Source organism: Saccopteryx bilineata, chromosome 8 (assembly GCF_036850765.1).
Source record: "Saccopteryx bilineata isolate mSacBil1 chromosome 8, mSacBil1_pri_phased_curated, whole genome shotgun sequence".
In the NCBI taxonomy this organism is placed as follows: domain Eukaryota; kingdom Metazoa; phylum Chordata; class Mammalia; order Chiroptera; family Emballonuridae; genus Saccopteryx; species Saccopteryx bilineata.
In genome coordinates, this window is record NC_089497.1 from 26,700,693 (window position 1) to 26,722,711 (window position 22,019).

General features: G+C 47.6%; 1 protein-coding gene across 1 annotated transcript in view; it reads left to right on the plus strand.

Annotated features, from left to right (window-relative positions):
* Positions 1-22,019, plus strand: part of CRYBG3 (crystallin beta-gamma domain containing 3) — a 131,360-nt gene that overhangs the window by 23,327 nt on the left and 86,014 nt on the right. The window contains exon 3 of the mRNA XM_066241610.1: positions 20,082-20,506. Within this exon, the coding sequence (XP_066097707.1) occupies positions 20,082-20,506 (425 nt within the window). The remainder of the gene's footprint in view (positions 1-20,081; positions 20,507-22,019) is intronic.

Genomic DNA, 22,019 nt, shown 5'->3' on the forward strand with positions numbered 1-22,019 from the left:
CTCTACCACAGAGTCAACTGGCCAGGGCCATTTTTCTGTCCATTCTTAATATCTTGTTTTGAGTGTCCAGAATTTTGTCATTTGAATTTGGGATCTGGGCCCCCAAATAAAGATGACTCATGAGACTTATGATTTGAGGCCTAGAGGCCTTACACATGGGCAGTCCAGTTAGCCTGTAATAGAAAGGACACCATGGAACTCTCACTGGGGTAGCCTGAGCTCTCTGACCCACGTAACTGGTTTTTTGTCTTACAGAAGTTACTGGCAGGATTTCTGCAGGGACCTGTTGCTGCCAGGCATCAAAAATATTGATATGTATTTGAGGATACCAATAGTCAGCCCCAGACTTTGGGGGGGGGGGGTAGAAAGGTTAGCAGTAGTATTTATGATCTTATTTTAAATACTCTCAATTTAAGTTTTGACATTTAGCAAGTGTCATAAAACATGCATTTGTTTTCTTTCTAATAGTTTTCTGAGACATAGTGCTCCACTGTGATGTGGCATTTCTTGCCATACTTCCATCTTGTTAACCTGAATTTTATGGTAATTTCCTTCTGTGATGGTAATACCACTTTTTCTCAAGTCGGAAATGTAACAGACTTACGTATAATAAATATGCTTATACATGGCTTTTTGTGAGTATTTGACTTTGAGATACCAAACCAAGATATTTTTTATTAAAGATTTTATTTATTGACTTTACGGGGGTGGGGGGGGGCGGAACCTGAAATATCATTTTCTATTTGCTTCACTTTAGTTGTTCATTGCTTCCTTGTTGCTTGTCGTATGTGCTTTGACTGGACAAGCCCAGGGTTTCAAACCAGCAACTTCACTGTTGCAGATTGACGCTCTGTCTACTGTGCCACCACAGGCAGGCCCAAATCAAGATATTGAAGATTGTTTGGTTATGAGCCTTAGCTACAAAAATGAATTGTATTAGTCTAACCACTAGACTGTAGAAGCTTTGTATTATCTTTGGACATCGTTACATTTTTAGTTCTTAAAATATCACTTATATGCTATATACGGTCATTTGCCACTTAATGACAGAGACACCTTCTGAGAAATGTGTCATCAGCTGATTTTGTCATTGTGTAAACATCATGGAGGGTACTTACACAAATCTAGATGGTAGCCTACTGCACACCTAGGCTCTATGGTCTAGCCCAGTGGTCAGCAAACTCATTAGTCAACAGAGCCAAATATCAACAGTACAACGATTGAAATTTCCTTGAGAGCCAAATTTTTTAAACTTACACTATATATGTAGGTACATTCCTTATCGATGTATTGCCCGCACATGGTATTTTGTGGAAGAGACACACTCAAGGGGCCAAAGAGCCACATGTGGCTTGCGAGCCGCAGTTTGACAACCAGGGGTCTAACCTATTGCTCCTAGGCTACACACCTGTATAGCATGTTAAAGGGCAAAACACAAGATAAAATCAGGCCCAAGCCAAGATGATGCAGTCAGGAGGTACAAACACCCGATGAGGCTGCTGCTGGCATAATACGACATACAGCTTTACAGCAACCTTTAAAAAAAAGAATACCCTCTAAAACAGCAATAAAAGTATAGTAAATACAAAAACCAGTAGTATAGTCATTTATTATCATTATTGGGTATTATGTACTGTACACCGTCGTACGTGCTGCACTGTTATACGGCTGACAGCACCGTCGCTTTGTTTGCACAGCAACTCCGCATTCAGGAATGCTCACGCTGCGGTGCTGTGCGGGCGGCACTTGCGGCTCCGCTCCGATTTACGGCACTGCAGTTCTGTGTGCCGTCCCTTGTGGACCGAATCGCCATGATGGAGCGCATGACTGGGCAGATTTTGCTGTTTTGCTAATTTGTTAGCTACAACTTGTTGTGGAGATATTTCTCTTTTTTTAAATTTTTACTTATTGATATTAGAGAGAAAGGGGGGGATAGAGAGAATCAGAAACATCAGTCTGCTCCTGTATGGGCCCCGACCACGGATGGACCCGGCAAGCCTTGCCCATCAGGATGGTGCTCCAACAACCACGCTGTCCTACCAGCGCCGGAGCTACTTCTTGCCCTTGGATCTGCTATTCCCTTGTAATAGGAATATTTTCTAGATTACTGAGGTTTTACGTCCAGCAGGCAAACCATGCAGGTAGTGCACACTCTACCGTTATTTCTCTGTGGGGTCTACAGTCTTGCTGCAGTTGTAGACTCTTGCTGCATTCATACTGTTATTTAAAAGGGGGGGCCCATGCTGTAAAGCCCAGCTCCCTCTGCCCCCATCAGAGGGATCCTCATCCCTCTCTCCCGTCGGAGGCTGAACTCCCCGCGGCCCCTACCGCTGGTGTTGGTCTCTTCCTGCCTTCTCTTGGACCATGCCTTGATCGCATTCATCCCTCCATCTTCACTAGCTTCTACTGTTTCTCTCTAATACATAACAAAAATTTTAAACAATATTTTTTTCATTTTGGGGGGGCTTTTTTTCAATCTTCTCATTTCACTTCACTCCTACCTTTTACCCAAAACTTTCTTATGAAAGTCTGTCTTAATCACTGTTTAATTATTTTTTTTATTTTATTTTTACTTGATTTTGAGAGAGAGGAAAAAAGAGAAAATGAGAAGCATCAACTTGTAGTTGCTTCACTTTAGTTGTTTATTGATTACATACGTGCCTTCACCTGAGGGCTCAAGCCGAGCCAGTAACCCCTTGCTTAAGCCATCTTGGGCTTCAAACCAGTGACCTCTGGGCTCAAGTCCGGGACCCCGTGCTCAAACTAGCGCACCCATGTTCAAGTCAGCAGCCGTGGGGTTTCAGACCTGGGACTTCAGCGTTCCAGGTCGAGGCTCTATCCCAGGAGTCCCCAAACTTTTTACACAGGGGGCCAGTTCACTGTCCCTCAGACCATTGGAGGGCTGGACTATAAAAAAAACTATGAACAAATCCCTATGCACACTGCACATATCTTATTTTAAAGTAAAAAAACAAAACGGGAACAAATACAATATTTAAAATAAAGAACAAAAAATAAATAAGTAAATAAAATAAAAAACAAGTAAATTTAAATCAACAAACTGACTAGTATTTCAATGGGAACTATGGGCCTGCTTTTGGCTAATGAGATGGTCAATGTGCTCCTCTCACTGACCACCAATGAAAGAGGTGCCCCTTCCAGAAGTGTGACAGGGGCCGGATAAATGGCCTCAGGGGGCTGCATGCGGCCCGCGGGCCGTAGTTTGGGGACCCCTGCTCTATCCACTGTGCCACCACTGGTGAGACGTCACTGTTGAATTCTTAACTGCTTGGGATTGGGGAAGAGCTCTGGGGCTCAAGGACTTCATTTGGAGGTTTTCAACCAAACTCATGGTGTTTTTGTTAGATATTCAATAGGGTGGCATTGATCAGTAAGAGTACATAGGCTTCAGGTAAACATTTCTATAGTATTTATTTGAACGGTTGATTGTGTTATGCGCCCATCACCCAAAGTCAACCCTGTCTCTCTCACTGCCTTAGTGACATCTGCTGTCTTCAGATCTGAGCTTTTTCAGGTTTTCTGTAGGGTAGATTGTTTGCCTTATGATCAGAACTCAATGTTGCAGACACTAGGGTAGAAGCTTTCTCTGGTCATTTACTGTGACTTTATCTGCCTTTGCCTCCTAAATGTTTTCTGAAATCTCTTATCTGATAATATACTACTCCCTTCCTCTCTTTGTATTTATCACTTAAGAAAACAGTCCCTTGCCTGACCAGGCAGTGGCGCAGTAGATAGAGCATCGACCTGGGACGCTGAGAACCCTGGTTCGAAACCCTGAGGTCGCCAGCTTGAGCGTGGTATCATACACCTATGGCCACTGGCTTGAGCCCAAAGGTCCCTGGCTTAAAGCCCAAGGTCACTGGCTTGAACAAGGAGTCACTGGTTTGGCTGGTGCTCCCTTGTCAGGGCACATGTGAGAAGCAATCAGTGAACAACTGAGGCGCTACAGCAACAAGTTGATGCTGCTCATCTCTCTCCCTGTCTGTCTCCCTGTCTGTCTCTCCCTGTCTGTCTGTCATGTCTGTCTCTCCCTGTCTGTCTCTCCCTGTCTGTCTCTCCCTGTCATGTCTGTCTCTCCCTGTCTGTCTCTCCCTGTCTGTCATGTCTGTCTCTCCCTGTCTGTCTGTCCCTGTCTGTCTCCCTGTCTGTCATGTCTGTCTCTCCCTGTCTGTCTGTCCCTGTCTGTCTCCCTGTCTGTCATGTCTGTCTCTCCCTGTCTGTCTCTCCCTGTCTGTCTCCTTGTCTGTCATGTCTGTCTCTCCCTGTCTGTCATGTCTGTCTCTCCCTGTCTGTCTCTCCCTGTCTGTCTCCCTGTCTGTCATGTCTGTCTCTCCCTGTCTGTCATGTCTGTCTCTCCCTGTCTGTCTCTCCCTGTCTGTCTCTCCCTGTCTGTCTCCCTGTCTGTCATGTCTGTCTCTCCCTGTCTGTCTCTCCCTGTCTGTCTCTCCCTGTCTGTCTCCTTGTCTGTCATGTCTGTCTCTCCCTGTCTGTCTGTCCCTGTCTGTCTCTCCCTGTCTGTCTCCCTGTCTGTCATGTCTGTCTCTCCCTGTCTGTCTCCCTGTCTCTCCCTGTCTGTCATGTCTGTCTGTCCCTGTCTGTCTGTCCCTGTCTGTCCCTGTCTGTCTCTCCCTGTCTGTCCCTGTCTGTCTCTCCCTGTCTGTCTGTCATGTCTGTCTCTCCCTGTCTGTCTCTCCCTGTCTGTCTGTCATGTCTGTCTCTCTCGCCAGAAAGAAAAAGAAAAAAATAGCCCCTAAACTTTCATTTTAGAGTATTTTATAAAGAAAAGAAATCAATGTATGTGGTTTATCTACAGCAGGGGTCGGGAACCTATGACTCACGAGACAGATGTGGCTCTTTTGATGGCTGCATCTGGCTCGCAGACAAATCTTTAATAAAAAAAATAGGAACGTTAAAAATATAAAACATTCTCATGTATTACAATCCATTCATTTCCTACCGCTCATGTTCATAGTTGCGGGTGGCTGGAGCCCATCACAGCTGTCCTCCGGGACAACACCAGTCGTTGTGAGGTCAGGAAGTAAACTTCCCTCCTTTTAATCAAGTAGTCAGCTAGCTAATTGCAGAAACCCTTTTGATGAAGAAGATGGCTAAAAGAAAAAAAAGATGAAGAGTATCCTACTTTTCAGCAGGAATGTGACAGAGGAATTTGCCTTTGTGGAGAGAGCAGGTTCTGCAGTGTGTCTAATATGCAATAATAAAATTGCATCGATGAAACGGTCAAATATAAAGCAGCACTTTGACACACGCCATACTGCATTTGCATCGAAATATCCAGCGGGGGACAGCAGGAAGAAAGCATGTCAAGAGCTACTGTGCAGAGTGCAAACTAGTCAGCAGCAACTCTGTGTTTGGACCCAACAAGGTGACTGGAATTCAGCTAGCTTTGCTGGTGCTTTAGCAATTGTGAGAAACGGAAAGCCATTCACAGAAGGGGAGTATGCCAAAACATTCATGCTTGATGTTGCCAATGAACTTTTTGACGACTTTTCGGATAAAGACAAGATAATCAAATGAATAAAAGACATGCCTCTGTTGGCAAGAACTGTTTCACGATTGTACTATCATGATGGCAAATCAAATTGAGGCAACACAAGTGAAGGACATAAATGCAGCACTATTCTTTTCTCTTGCTTTGGATGAGTCAACAGATGTAAGCCATTTATCCCAGTTCAGCATGATTGCAAGGTATGCTGTCGGTGACACACTACATGAGGAAAGTCTTGCTGTTTTGCCTATGAAAGAGACAACAAGAGGGGAGGATTTATTCAAGTCTTTCACTGAATTCGCTAAAGAAAAAAATCTAAAGATGGATAAACTTATTTCGGTGTGTACTGATGGTGCTCCATGCATGGTGGGGAAAAACAGAAGATTTGTAGCGCTTCTTCGTGAACATGAAAAGAGACCCATCCTAAGTTTTCACTGCATCCTACATCAGGTGTTTTGTGCTCAGATGTGTGGAGAGCAGCTTGGTGAGGTGATGTTGCTGGTCATTTGGGTGGTCAATTTTATTGTTGCCCGAGCTTTAAATGATCGCCAGTTTTAAACACTGTTGGATGAAGTTGGGAATAATTATCCTGGTCTGCTTCTGCACAGCAATGTGCGTCGATTGTCAAGAGGGAAGGTGCTCAGCCATTTCGTGGCTCATCTGAGCAAAATCCGGACTTTTCTTGAAATAAAATCGTCAAGTATCCTGAGTTAGCTAACACTGAGTGGCTCCTGAAGTTCTACTATCTCGTGGACATGACTGAACATCTGAACCAGCTCAATGTGAAAATGCAAGGCGTTGGAAGTACAGTCTTATCCCTTCAACAAGCAGTGTTAGCATTTGAAAACAAGCTGGAACTCTTCATCGCAGACATTGAAACAGATCATTTACTACACTTTGAAAAACTGGGAGAGTTTAAAGATGCATGCACAGCAAGTGACCCTGCTCAACATCTTGATCTCCAGCAGCTAGCGGGCTTCACATCAATCGCGCTTTGGAGAATTTCGTGAGCACACTCGTCTTTTTAAGTTCATCACCCATCCACACAAGTGTGCAGTGGACAGCGCTGACCTGAGTTACATCCCCAGTGTCTCTGTCAGAGATTTTGAGCTACAAGCTGCTGACCTGAAGGCCTCAGACATGTGGGTGAATAAGTTCAAGTCACTGAATGCAGATTTGAAAGACTTGCACGACAGCAAGCAGAGTTGGCGAGCAAACACAAGTGGGGAGAAATGAAAAACTTCAACCCGCGGACGAGCTGATTGTCAAAACTTGTAACGCACTCCTCATCACATACCACACACTGTAGCGTGTGAGTATTGCTGTACTGACAATGTTTGGCTCTACGTGTGCATGTGAGCAGTCTTTCTCACATCTAAAGAACGTTAAGACCAACCTACGATCACGTTTAACGGATGGAAATCTCAATGCCTGCATGAAGCTTAACCTCACCACTTATCAACCAGACTACAAAGCCATCAGCAAAGCCATGCAGCACCAGAGGTCGCATTAATAGAAAGAAGTGCTTCATTCATCATTGGTTAGCAACAGCATAACAACGTTATTAAAAAGAATTCAGCGACTTACTGTACTTTAAAAGTGTTAGTCTTACATAAAATGTACACATTTACTTGTATTCAGTGTTAAACATATTGTATGGCTCTCACGGAATTACATTTTAAAATATGTGGCGTTCATGGCTCTCTCCACCAAAAAGGTTCCCGACCCCTGCCATAACCTAACCGGAAGGAACCGCTTTACCCTATATTATGTCGTTTGATTCCTCTCCCTGATGGATTTGATTCCTACCTACATCTTCTAACAAAGCTCCTGAGGCCTGAGCTTCAGGGTAATACAGCCGATTCATTGATTCACCTTTCCTGTGAACGTCACTGGGTAGGAGATTTGACATATGCAAAAAGTTGATTTCAGTTCCTGGCCAGTTGGCTCAGTGGTAGAGCGTCAGCCTGGCATGTAGATGTTCTGGGTTCAGTTCCCAGTCAGGGCACACAGGAGAAGCAACCATCTGCCTCTCCACCCCTCCCCCTTCTCTTTCTCTCTCTCTTCCTCTCCTGCTGCCGTGGCTCAACTGGCTCAAGTGAGTTGGCCTCGGGCACTGAGGATGGCTCCATGGCCTACACCTCAGGCGCTAAAAAAGGGCTCTGGTTGCAATGGAGCAACAGCCCCAGATGGGCTTGCCGGGTGGATTTGCCTCCCCTACTCTCACTACAAAAAAAAAAAATGTTAGCCTGACCTGTGGTGGCGCAGTGGATAAAGTGTCAACCTGGAAATGCTGAGGTCGCCGATTCGAAACCCTGGGCTTGCCTGGTCAAGGCACATATGGGAGTTGATGCTTCCAGCTCCTCCCTCCTTCTCTCTCTCTGTCTCTCCTCTCTCTCTCTCCCTCTCTCTCTGTCTCTCCCTCTCCTCTCTAAAATGAATAAATAAATAATAAAAAAAAATGTTGATTTCAGAGTATTTTATCGTGATTTCCTTTTCTTTTTGTATTCCCTGTCCTGCTAAAATGTGCTGTAAGTTACCCACTGTCGACATGTGGGAACAATGCCACGGTTCTGTTTTCCTCCCCGCTGCGCCAAGGCCCTGGGGCAGCCCTGTTGCCCTCCACACGCGCTGCTGCGTAGCTCAGACTTTTCTCACTTAGATCAGCAGTTCTTCTCTATTTTTTCCCTGACACCTGTGGTAGGTGACTGGGTCACCTGGAGTTCAGGGCACTGACTTAGCACACTTGTATAACTGCATCCCTTTATCAGAAGTTACATGGAAATGAAAAACTGGAAATGACGCCACAGATAAATAACTTGGATTCCATTCTACAGCATTTTTTAAAAGGAGATTTCAGCTTTTTAACTAACAAATTATTTGCGATTGGCCTTGCCTGTGGTGGCACAGTGGGATAAAGCGTCGACCTGGAACACTGAGGTCGCCGGTTCGAAACCCTGGGCTTGCCTGGTCAAGGCACATATGGGAATTGATGCTTCCTGCTCCTCCCCCTTCTCTCTCTCTCTCTGTCTCTTTCTCTCACTCCTCTCTCTCTAAAAAAAATCAATAAATAAAATATTAAAAAAAAATTATTTGTGACATCTCAGAACTGATCACCACAGTGGTTTGTCATAACATAAAAGGTGTAGAAAACTTACTTGTTTTGTTAGACGATGACCAGCTTAGGGCAGAAGAGCTGATGGCCAACCTACTTGCTTGTTCCAGTTTTTTAGTGGAGAAATAATTCTGTGATGAAAATGTAATGTTATATTTCAAGCAAAATTACTTTAACAATAGGGGCATAAAAAGCTCATCTCTGCACCTTAACATGAGTGGTAAAAATCCATTTACTGAAAAATTTTGTTGACGCAAATAGGCCAGTGATCTATATGGAGTTAGTCAGACAATCTACCACAAACTAAATTCATTATGAGAAAGGTAAATAGTGATTTTATTTAAAAATTTAGCACCATTTAAGCTATCGCTATCTCAAGATGTCAGGAATAAGAAGCTTGTATCTTCCTCAAAATTGAGGAAATTTCAACTCTTGGTGGTGGAATTTCAGTTATTGGCAAACTTGCCAAGTAATGTAATGTGGCCAGATATCTTAGGTGAACGCTAACTACAGTTCTCTAGTAAGCTGGTGGTTTGTACATATGAATGACAGATTTTAGAAACTGTTAAAAATTTTAGGTAATAGTCTTACTCATGATAAAAGCATTTGCAATTGTTTGCCTTCACCTTGTGGCGACAGGGAAAAATAAAAGAGCTTAGCGGTGTCCACTGGAAAATAATATATAGGCAGTTTCCATTCTGGAAAACTTGGGTTGTGGTAGAATTTCCCAGTCAACAAGGGTGAGAGATAGTGGTGTTAGCAGGAGGAATAGCATTATGCAAAGACATACTGTAGTCAGAGAGAACGGGGAGGAGAGGGAGGAGGGGGGAGGATGAATTAGCGTGCATAAGGTGATTCTAGACATTGTAAGCATAGTGAGTGACAGGAGATAAAATTGGAGAACACAGGAGCTAGATCTGCACAGAGATTAAACGCCATGCTGGGGAGTTTGAATTTATCCTGATGGAGTAAGTGCATGGGGAGTTTGAATTTATCCTGATGGAGTGCACGGCCATTGGAGGCCTTTAAGGATGACCAAACTTGCATTCTACAAGATTGCTCTGGCTTTAGTCTGGAGAGGAGACTGGGAGTGGAAGCAAGGAAACAGTCTAAGTCTCTGCTCGCAATGTTCTAGGGGGACGCGTCATGGTGTCTTGATGTCCTGTCTGACCTTTTTTCAGAGACAGAGAGTCAGAGAGACGGATAGATAGGGACAGATAGACAGGAATGGAAAGAGATGAGAAGCATCAATCATCAGTTTTTCGTTGCAACACCTTAGTTGTTCATTGATTGCTTTCTCATACGCGCCTTGACTGCGGGCCTTCAGCAGACCGAGTAACCCCTTGCTCGAGCCAGCGACCTTAGGTCCAAGCTGGTGAGCTTTGCTCAAACCAGATGAGCCTGCGCTCAAGCTGGCGACCTCGGGGGTCTCGAACCTGGGTCCTCCACATCCCAGTCCAACGCTCTATCCACTGCGCCACCGACTGGTCAGGCTGACCTTTTTAATAAATGGGAACGTTATAGTTTATAGAAAATGGGAGAGTGGAGACAGAGCATGGTCAAGCCCCATTTGGAATGTCCCTGTGTTTCCCCATATACAGTGTGTCCGTAAAGTCATGGTGCACTTTTGACTAGTCACAGGAAAGCAACAAAAGACGATAGAAATGTGAAATTTGCACCAGATAAAAGGAAAACCCTTCCAGTTTCTGTAGGATGATGTGGCAGCATGTTCGCATGCGCAGATGATGATGTAACACCGTGTATACAGCGGAGCAGCCCACAGCCATGCCAGTCAAGATGTGGACAGTACAGAGGAAAGTTCAATGTGTTCTGTGGCTTGCTAAATTTGAATCATGACCAAAGTGCAACATGAATCTCGGCATGTTTATAACGAAGGACCACCACATAGGAGTAACATTACTCGGTGGGATAAGCAGTTGAAGGAAACCGGCAGTTTGGTGGAGAAACCCCATTCTGGTAGGCCATCAGTCAGTGACGAGTCTGTAGAGGCTATTCGGAATAGCTACCTAAGGGGCCCTAACAAATCTGTGCGTGAGCCCACATCTAACTGCACTAAATATGTATGAAACTGGGAGAGTTCTCCTTTTATTTGGTGCAGATTTCACATTTCTATTTCTTTTATTGCTTTCCTGTGACTGGTCAAAAGTGCACCATGACTTTACGGACACACTGTATAAGACTCACCCTTTTTCGAAAAGTTTGGGATCTGGCCCTGGCCGATTGGCTCAGTGGCAGGGCGTTGGCCTGGCATGTAAGAGTCCTGGGTTTGATTCCCGGCCAGAGCACACAGGAGAAGCGCCCATCTGCTTCTCCACCCCTCCCCCTCTCCTTCCTTTCTGTCTCTCTCTTCCCCTCCCGCAGCCGAGGCTTCATTGGAGCAAAGATGGCCCGGGTGCTGGGGATGGCTCTGTGGCCTCTACCTCAGGTGCTAGAATGGCTCTGGATGCAACAGAGCAACGCCCCAGAGGGGCAGAACATCGCCCCCTGGTGGGCATGCGGGAGTCTGTCTGCCTGCCTCCCCGTTTCCAGCTTCGGAAAAATGAAAAATAAATAAATAAAATAAATAAAATAAAAGTTTGGGGTCTAAAAACTGGTGCGTCTTATACAGTAGTTGTAGTTTTTTTACTTGCATTTCCCACTTTTTTGCGCTTGCTTTTGCGCTCATTGTTGAAGACAGTGATTTGTCATCAGACACAGATGAGGACAAGCTAATGGATGGGAGTTGTGACAGTGATGAGGAGTTGTATGAATGTTATGACGCATAAAACTTGAGTTCAATGACTTTATGTAATACATTTTTTTTTTGCAAATTTGGAGCCCCAAAATTAAGGGGCGTCTTATACGTGGGAGCGTCTTAACATGGGGAAATACAGTACTTTGTGTCTAGAATGCTCTTTCCCCCCCTCAGGAGCAAGCAGCTGTTACCTCCTCTGCGCAGTGCTTTCTTCCCATCCCCAGGCTAGTCACTGGTGTCTGCCATGTGCCCATACCGCCCCTGAGCCCCACACAGCGATATCACAGTGAGTATCTTACTAGCTGGACCAGAAGCTCCGTGAAGCCGAACCCGCGGCTCTCTTACTTACCAATGTACATAATGTTTTCCCGTATTTCCATGTATTGGGCACATAGCAAAGAGAACAGATGAATTTGGACCTAATGGTACTACATTCCAACATACTGAATAGGAAGGAAAAATGCTTAAATGCCTAAGATACATATGCCTCCGTCAGTAGCCTATGTATTTTCTGTGCAGAATACCAACATCTTTGGGAACAGCTCGTTTTGTGTTTGCTTGAATCCAGAGTGCTTTCATTCTGCACACTTGTTGGAACAATGGCAGAATGCCCCGTTGGCAGGCGGCTCTGGCCCTGGCTTGTGGCAGGCTGACCGTTATTGTCAAAGCTGAGGGCAAAGAACAGCTGTTTTATATCAAGCTTAACATTTTAATTACATAAATGCATAATTTATTGTGTTTACTTGGAATTGCAGTGTTCTTTTCTGCTAGTTTTTTTAAAATTAGATTCTTTTTCTGATTGAGAAGATTTTAATTATTGATGAAAATTTCTCATAAGTTTATTAGGGAAAAACTGAGCAACTAAGACATTTTGGGAAACTGAAAATAAATGCTCTTCATTAAACCTCTGATACAGGAATTATGAAAAAGCAAAGAAGCTAAACATTGAGGAGAAAGAGAAACCAGTAATTTAAATATATATACTCTAAAAAAGTTCAGTGTGAAGGCTTTTACTAGTTTAGCAAAACTAATTTAGAAACTAGCCTGTTATACTTTGAAAGGAACTATTGAGTGAAAATAATTTAGGCAGTGAAATAAATACTGTTTTTGACAAATTATCTGTCTCGAGATTTTACTTAAGAGGTGTAATCCCTTTGTTCTCTTAGTTCTCCCTTTTTTTTTTTTTTGTATTTTTCTGAAGCTGGAAACCGGGAGAGACAGTCAGACAGACTCCCGCATGCGCTCCACCGGGATCCACCCGGCACGCCCACCAGGGGCGCCGCTCTGCCCACCAGGGGGCGATGCTCTGCCCCTCCGGGGCGTTGCTCTGCCGTGACCAGAGCCACTCTAGGGCCTGGGGCAGAGGCCAAGGAGCCATCCCCAGCACCCGGGCCATCCCTGCTCCAATGGAGCCTTGGCTGCGGGAGGGGAAGAGAGAGACAGAGAGGAAGGGAGGAAGGAGGGGGGGGTAGAGAAGCAAATGGGCGCTTCTCCCATGTGCCCTGGCCGGGAATCGAACCCGGGTGCCCCGCATGCCAGGCCAACGCTCTACCACTGAGCCAACCGGCCAGGGCCAGTTCTCCCTTTTTTTAAACCCCAATTTTATAGGACTGTGGATCTCAAGCTTTTTAAGAATATAAGTTTCGGCAAAAGTAGTTTTATAGTTGTGAGTGTGTGAAACACTCTATTCTCATATTATTCTTTATTAATTATTGTATTATTTTCCATACAAACAACTGTAAACCTCCTTTTGCCCCACCCTGTGTTTATGATGTTGTCATGAGTAGCTACCCAGGATAAGTAGTCATTCATACTGGTTATAGAAAAAAACCATAGTTCTATCCATGTTACGGTGTTCATTCATTTGATTCAGGAAGAAATATTGTTGCTGGAAATTACAACAAATTAAAGGGAATAAGGGACAAAACAAGTGTATCTCTCACACCCATGAGCATTTTTATAATCGCTTGTACTGCCAAACTGAGAGCTGTTTCTAGGGGTTTTGTCAGGAGAGGGTGCGGCTACTTTATGGTGTGGGCTCCTGCAGTGACGGAAGGTTGGCTGGATGAGGTGGAGATGAATGGGATCAAGTTATAGTTGAAACCAATTAAAAGTGAGACTTTTAGTGACTTTAACAGGCTGGACATATTCGTAAAGTAGAGACTCACCATAAAAGGTCCTGACGCCCAGGGTGGGAACAGATTTAAAATACTGTCTGCTCGAAATTAATTTCCTGGGCTAATGGGTTCTCAACATTTTTTCAACCTTTCATATGCTACATTTTATTCGTGGTGAGTGGAACACTCCTTTAAACTGTTTTGAATTTGGATTAAAATTGGGAACGAGGTGAACAAATGACATTATAATTACGGAGTTCTTGCCTCCTTGAAGATCAGCTTCTAACAAAACCTGGTCATGAGACCCGTCCGTGCCCCAAGGTGGTTTTTACCTTGGTGTCCTGAGCTTTCTCTGAGTCACACTTGAGCTGTCCTTTCATGAGCAGTGGCGAGCATAACATCTGACAGGTGCTGTCAGGCAGGCACTCCTCTTATACGGAGGCGGATAAGCATGTTTGGACGAGGGCGAGTCAGTACATTGGACGAAAGCTAATGACGCTTCGGGGGGAGAGAGAGGCGGAATGCCAGCATGCCCTTGGCGATAGCAGTTTAATCTTTCCTCACCCAGGGTATACGTGATAGCCTTACTAGTACCTACTTATGGGCAGGTAAAACGGCACTTCTGGAAGTATTTAACATCTGTAAGAATTCCCTGTGCTGTCCATGTGTGATTTGCAGTAATGTCCATTCAGAACAGAACTTTGTGTTTTACCATGAAGAGTTTACCTCTGAACTGATACGTCATCTTGCCATCTTCCTCATTCTTAAGGAACAGTTTTACAGAATGTGGCAGCTCTGTGCGTTGATGCGGTGCTGAAATGGCGAAGTCTGTCCATGTGGTGGGCAGTTAGACAGACTTGAGCAGAGCCAGGACGATGGGCCAGGCAAAGAGGGTCACCAGGGCAGAAAGCTCCGAGTGCCTAGCAACGGGCAAACCACGGATCTCGCATCCCGGGTGACTCCCTGGCATACGGGCTGTAGATCTCGCGTCCAGGGTGACTCCCTGGCATACGGGCTGTAGATCTCGCGTCCAGGGTGACTCCCTGGCATACGGGCTGTAGATCTCGCGTCCAGGGTGACTCCCTGGCATACGGGCTGTAGATCTCGCATCCCGGGTGACTCCCTGGCATACGGGCTGTAGATCTCGCATCCCGGGTGACTCCCTGGCATACGGGCTGTAGATCTCGCGTCCCGGGTGACTCCCTGGCATACGGGCTGTAGATCTCGCGTCCCGGGTGACTCCCTGGCATACGGGCTGTAGATCTCGCGTCCAGGGTGACTCCCTGGCATACGGGCTGTAGATCTCGCGTCCAGGGTGACTCCCTGGCATACGGGCTGTAGATCTCGCGTCCCGGGTGACTCCCTGGCATACGGGCTGTAGATCTCGCATCCCGGGTGACTCCCTGGCATACGGGCTGTAGATCTCGCGTCCCGGGTGACTCCCTGGCATACGGGCTGTAGATCTCGCGTCCAGGGTGACTCCCTGGCATACGGGCTGTAGATCTCGCGTCCAGGGTGACTCCCTGGCATACGGGCTGTAGATCTCGCGTCCAGGGTGACTCCCTGGCATACGGGCTGTAGATCTCGCATCCCGGGTGACTCCCTGGCATACGGGCTGTAGATCTCGCGTCCAGGGTGACTCCCTGGCATACGGGCTGTAAAGCCCCTGCCCTCTTCTCTCCTGGTGTGCTGCCAGTCAGGTGGTAGACGCCTAGAGGAGGAACAGGGACTGGAGAGCGTGCTTGTGCAACTCTCACGTGGACCCTTACGTGACCACTCCCTTAAGCATTAAGCCCCCAGGACAGTGAGGTTCTGACCCGCATCGAATACACCAGAGCCTCAGTTATGTTCAAGCTCCAGGCCCAGAAATCAGCAACACCAGACAAGTAATCCCACGGCTGAGCTCAGAACCGGCTGCACTGACCCCTTGGCGCCAGCCAGTCAGTGGAACCACGACCCTGAGAGGACACCTGGCGAGCTGATGAATAGTCTTTGGAGACCTTCCCCTAGAACTGCCCCTGAAATCCCCACCCCAAACGCCCTCGACGGAGGACCTGTGCAGCTCTCCAGGGAGCAGCCTGGACAGAGGACCTGTGCAGCTCTCAGGGAGCAGCCGGGACGGAGGACCTGTGCAGTTCTCCAGGGAGCAGTCGGGACAGAGGACCTGTGCAGCTCTCAGGGAGCAGCCGGGACGGAGGACCTGTGCAGCTCTCAGGGAGCAGCCGGGACGGAGGACCTGTGCAGCTCTCAGGGAGCAGCCGGGACGGAGGACCTGTGCAGTTCTCCAGGGAGCAGCCGGGACGGAGGACCTGTGCAGCTCTCAGGGAGCAGCCGGGACGGAGGACCTGTGCAGTTCTCCAGGGAGCAGCCGGGACAGAGGACCTGTGCAGCTCTCCAGGGAGCAGTCGGGACAGAGGACCTGTGCAGTTCTCCAGGGAGCAGCTGGGACAGAGGACCTGTGCAGCTCTCAGGGAGCAGCCGGGACGGAGGACCTGTGCAGTTCTCCAGGGAGCAGCCGGGACAGAGGACCTGTGCAGCTCTCAGGGAGCAGCCGGGGCGGAGGACCTGTGCAGCTCTCAGGGAGCAGCCGGGACGGAGGACCTGTGCAGTTCTCCAGGGAGCAGCCGGGACAGAGGACCTGTGCAGTTCTCAGGGAGCAGCCGGGACGGAGGACCTGTGCAGTTCTCAGGGAGCAGCTGGGACAGAGGACCTGTGCAGCTCTCAGGGAGCAGCTGGGACGGAGGACCTGTGCAGTTCTCCAGGGAGCAGCCGGGACAGAGGACCTGTGCAGTTCTCCAGGGAGCAGTCGGGACAGAGGACCTGTGCAGTTCTCCAGGGAGCAGCTGGGACAGAGGACCTGTGCAGTTCTCCAGGGAGCAGTCGGGACAGAGGACCTGTGCAGCTCTCCAGGGAGCAGCCGGGACGGAGGACCTGTGCAGCTCTCAGGGAGCAGCCGGGACGGAGGACCTGTGCAGTTCTCCAGGGAGCAGCCGGGACAGAGGACCTGTGCAGTTCTCAGGGAGCAGCCGGGACGGAGGACCTGTGCAGCTCTCAGGGAGCAGCTGGGACAGAGGACCTGTGCAGCTCTCAGGGAGCAGCTGGGACGGAGGACCTGTGCAGTTCTCCAGGGAGCAGCCGGGACAGAGGACCTGTGCAGTTCTCCAGGGAGCAGTCGGGACAGAGGACCTGTGCAGCTCTCCAGGGAGCAGCTGGGACAGAGGACCTGTGCAGCTCTCCAGGGAGCAGCTGGGACAGAGGACCTGTGCAGTTCTCCAGGGAGCAGTCGGGACAGAGGACCTGTGCAGCTCTCCAGGGAGCAGCTGGGACAGAGGACCTGTGCAGCTCTCAGGGAGCAGCCTGGACAGAGGACCTGTGCAGCTCCAGGGAGCAGCCGGGACGGAGGACCTGTGCAGCTCTCAGGGAGCAGCCGGGACGGAGGACCTGTGCAGCTCTCCAGGGAGCAGTCGGGACAGAGGACCTGTGCAGCTCTCAGGGAGCAGCCGGGACGGAGGACCTGTGCAGTTCTCCAGGGAGCAGTCGGGACGGAGGACCTGTGCAGCTCTCAGGGAGCAGCCGGGACGGAGGACCTGTGCAGTTCTCCAGGGAGCAGCCGGGACGGAGGACCTGTGCAGTTCTCCAGGGAGCAGCCGGGACGGAGGACCTGTGCAGTTCTCCAGGGAGCAGCGGAGCCTTTCTCCAGCCCCTCCCCCAGGCAGGTGCTCCTTGCCTGTTTCTTTCTCCTGAGCTCCAAGGCCCTTCTTTTGCCTCTGTAACTTCTTTCCGGAGCCATTTTTTTCTACCACTTACTTCTTCCTCTGTGACTTTCTAAATAAACTTTCTCTTATACTTTGAGTCTTGCCTCTGAAGTCTTTCCTAGCCAGAACTCAAGTTCCAAGGTTGCGGAACCAGGATCCAGTCTGACCCCACTGGCCTAACACCTGTTACTGTTCCCACCACCCACATTTAGCGATTATATGTGTAATGTACTGAGTGTTTGAAAATACTGTCCCTTAGCTTTGCAATAATAAAGGTTAAGTTTATATACATGTGAGGTTTGGCGAGATCTGTTCCTTGCCTGATCTCCCCGTGCTGGTTCTCTCCTCTCATTTCGTACCCTGACCTTCTGTCAGTAAACTCCTGAAAGGCAGTATCTCACTAAACACAAAGAAAGGGAGAAAGAGGAGGGGAAGGAGAGGAGATGCACAAGCATCACCAAGTCACTTGTTAGATCTCCTTCAGGGTCGCTTCCTCCAGGAAGCATCCTGAGTTACTACTGCCCCTGCTGTCCCTGCCGCCGAGTCTGGACCAGGGTTCCCAGGTGTGCTGTGCCTCTTGCTCGTGACGTTTACTGCAGGGGCTGGCAATGCTGTAAATGTCATGCTGACTGCGCCCTTCAGTGGACTGTAGACTTCCCAAGGGAACAGACGCCACCAGTCTTATTCATAAACGAGTCCCTGGGTCTAGCTCTAAGGTGACCAGTCGTCCTCTTCTAGGTAGGACAGCCCTTCTTTTGTTAAGTTCCGTCTCCCTCGAAAAGTGTCCTCCTACATGTCCTCCTCTTTTTTTTTTTTTTTTTTGTATTTTTCTGAAGCTGGAAACGAGTAGAGACAGTCAGACAGACTCCCGCATGCGCCCGACTGGGATCCACCCGGCACGCCCACCAGGGGCGACGCTCTGCCCACCAGGGGGCGATGATCTGCCCCTCTGGGGCGTCACTCAGCCACGACCAGAGCCACTCTAGCGCCTGGGGCAGAGGCCAAGGAGCCATCCCCAGCGCCCGGGCCATCCTTGCTCCAATGGAGCCCTGGCTGTAGGAGGGGAAGAGAGAGACAGAGAGGAAGGAGGGTGGGGGTGAGGGGGTGGAGAAGCAAATGGGCGCTTCTCCTATGTGCACTGGCCGGGAATCGAACCCGGGTCCCCCGCACGCCAGGCCGACGCTCTACCGCTGAGCCAACCGGCCAGGGCATGTCCTCCTTTTTGATATTGATAGACTAATCAGTAAATGTCCGTATGCGATCAATGCAGAGTCGATCCATTGCGTGTGATGTGACGTATTTGTATCTAAATGAGTACTTTTTTCTTACAGTTATTATTAAAAATTAATAGGCATGTAAGCATAATTATAATATAAAATATTACAAATGTTTTTATTATGCATTTATCATATTATAGTGTATCACTGTTGCAATGAATCAAATGTTTCTTTTATTTACGCTACTGTTTTCTTCAATTTATTTTTGTCCTCCTTTTCATTGTAAAAAAGTTGGTCACCTTAATAGCACCGAGTATATCATGTAATAGGTTCTCGGTCCATCTGTGTTATGTTTTTTTTTGTTTGTTTGTTTGTTTGTTTTTCCATTTTTCTGAAACTGGAAACAGGGCGAGACAGTCAGACAGACTCCCACATGCGCCCGACTGGGATCCACCCGGCACGCCCACCAGGGGCGACGCTCTGCCCACCAGGGGGCGATGCTCTGCCCCTCTGGGGCGTCGCTCAGCCACGACCAGAGCCACTCTAGCGCCTGGGGCAGAGGCCAAGGAGCCATCCCCAGCGCCCGGGCCATCCTTGCTCCAATGGAGCCCTGGCTGTGGGAGGGGAAGAGAGAGACAGAGAGGAAGGAGGGTGGGGGTGAGGGGGTGGAGAAGCAAATGGGCGCTTCTCCTATGTGCACTGGCCGGGAATCGAACCCGGGTCCCCCGCACGCCAGGCCGACGCTCTACCGCTGAGCCAACCGGCCAGGGCATGTCCTCCTTTTTGATATTGATAGACTAATCAGTAAATGTCCGTATGCGATCAATGCAGAGTCGATCCATTGCGTGTGATGTGACGTATTTGTATCTAAATGAGTACTTTTTTCTTACAGTTATTATTAAAAATTAATAGGCATGTAAGCATAATTATAATATAAAATATTACAAATGTTTTTATTATGCATTTATCATATTATAGTGTATCACTGTTGCAATGAATCAAATGTTTCTTTTATTTACGCTACTGTTTTCTTCAATTTATTTTTGTCCTCCTTTTCATTGTAAAAAAGTTGGTCACCTTAATAGCACCGAGTATATCATGTAATAGGTTCTCGGTCCATCTGTGTTATGTTTTTTTTTTTTTTGTTTGTTTGTTTGTTTTTCCATTTTTCTGAAACTGGAAACAGGGCGAGACAGTCAGACAGACTCCCACATGCGCCCGACCAGGATCCACCCGGCACGCCCACCAGGGGCGACGCTCTGCCCACCAGGGGGTGATGCTCTGCCCATCCTGGGCATCGCCATGTTGCGACCAGAGCCACTCTAGCGCCTGGGGCAGAGGCCACAGAGCCATCCCCAGCGCCTGGGCCATCTTTGCTCCAATGGAGCCTTGGCTGCGGGAGGGGAAGAGAGAGACAGAGAGGGAAAGCGCGGCGGAGGGGTGGAGAAGCAAATGGGCGCTTCTCCTGTGTGCCCTGGCCGGGAATCGAACCCGGGTCCTCCGCACGCTAGGCCGATGCTCTACCGCTGAGCCAACCGGCCAGGGCTGTGTTATGTTTTAATGATAATGATTGTTGTTCTCTTTTGTTTGTAAAGATTCCCCAAAGTGAGCACAAAAGGAACCATGCTGAGAAGCTAGTCACTCTTCCAGTGCAAGAAGATTCCAGAAAGCCAAATGACCTTTCCAGTTCCACTTCAGAGAGCAAAATAGAAGAAAGCGATCGGCAGCCAAAAGAAAGCTTTTTTCAGTTTCTTGGTAACTTATTCAATATCTCTGGAAAATCATTTCTTGGTGAGGCCAAGCAGTCTTCTTTAAAAGATGACCATGACAAAACTGAGAAGGATTTGCAGAGCCCCAGGGACCGTCACGAGGAAGAGATCAAGGAGAGGGAGATTTTCAGCAGCTCCTCAGGACCCCAGGCCTTCCCAATGGAACAGGAGTCCAACTCAGCTGAACTCTCAGACACCTTTTCTTTGGATACAACACAAGACAGTGAACAGGAAACCAGTGACTTCATAAAGTAAGTTTAAAATTTACTTGATCCACAATCTGAACTTATTGGACCTAGTTTTTGATCCTCAGCTCTGTAAAGTAAAGGGATTGTAAAAAGTATTCCGTAATGTTCCTGTTAGTAGGTAAAGAACTACGTGATTCTGTGTACCATATGTGTGATCGAGGGCCTTTTGAGCTACTGTAGGGGGCGACACTAGTGTCTTTTAGGCGCCGGCTTTGTCATACTACACGATTTAGTTCTAATTTATAACTTCCTTAAGGGGGAGTATTTTCTGTTGACTGAAATTGTCCTCTGTTAGGTCAGGCGATGTGCTCAGTGTGTTCATCTAGGGAACAAATACGGCCCTAAGGTTTGTGTTCATATTCTATCAGTATTTTTTCTCTGTGGAATAGAACTATTGAGGTTAAGAAAAGAAATTGACTCTATCCATAAAACTAGCTTTATGAACCTCTTCCCCAGCTCTGAGAAACTAAAATCTTACACAGACTTAAGAAGCACTGTTGCCACCCTTACGTTCTTTCTTTGATTAACAGTCACTAACTTGTTTTATCTTTTACTCAGTTGAGCTACAAGGAATATTTCCTTCTTTTGATCTTTTAATTACAGTTGGCATTCAATATCATACTTGTTTCAGGTATAGAGCATAGTGATTAGACGTTTATATAACTTACAAAGTGATCCTCTCAATAAGTCTAATACCCACACAGCGCCACACGTATCTCTTGCGATATTATCGACTATATTCCTTATGCTGTACTTTGCATCCATGACTGTTTTGTAACTGCCAACTTCTCCTTCTTAATCCCTTCACCTTATTCACCCAGTCCCCCAAACCATCAGTTTATTCTCTGTGTCTGAGTTTGTTTGTTTCATTTGTTTATTTTGTGTTTTTTTTAGATTCCACATATAAGTGGGATTATATGATACCTGTCTTTCTCTATTTCACTTAGCATAATACCCTCTGGGTTCATCCAGAGTGTTGCAAATGCTGAGATTTCATTCTTTTTTTATGGAAGTGTAATATTATTGTATATGTGTGTATGACTTCTTTCTTATCTGGTTGTCCATCAGTGGACACTTAGGTTGCTTCCACATCTTGGCTGTTGTGAACAATGTTGCCGTGAACATAAGGATGCGTATATCTTTTGAATTAGTGTTTTGGGTTTTCTTTTTTTTTTTTTTTTTTGCATTTTTCTGAAGCTGGAAACAGGGAGAGAAGGTCAGACAGACTCCCGCATGCGCCCGACCGGGATCCACCCGGCACGCCCACCAGGGGCGATGCTCTGCCCACCAGGGGGGGATGCTCTGCCCATCCTGGGCGTCGCCATGTTGCGACCAGAGCCACTCTAGCGCCTGAGGCAGAGGCTACAGAGCCATCCCCAGCGCCCGGGTCATCTTTGCTCCAATGGAGCCTTGGCTGCGGGAGGGGAAGAGAGAGACAGAGAGGAAAGCGTGGCGGAGGGGTGGAGAAGCAAATGGGCGCTTCTCCTGTGTGCCCTGGCCGGGAATCGAACCCGGG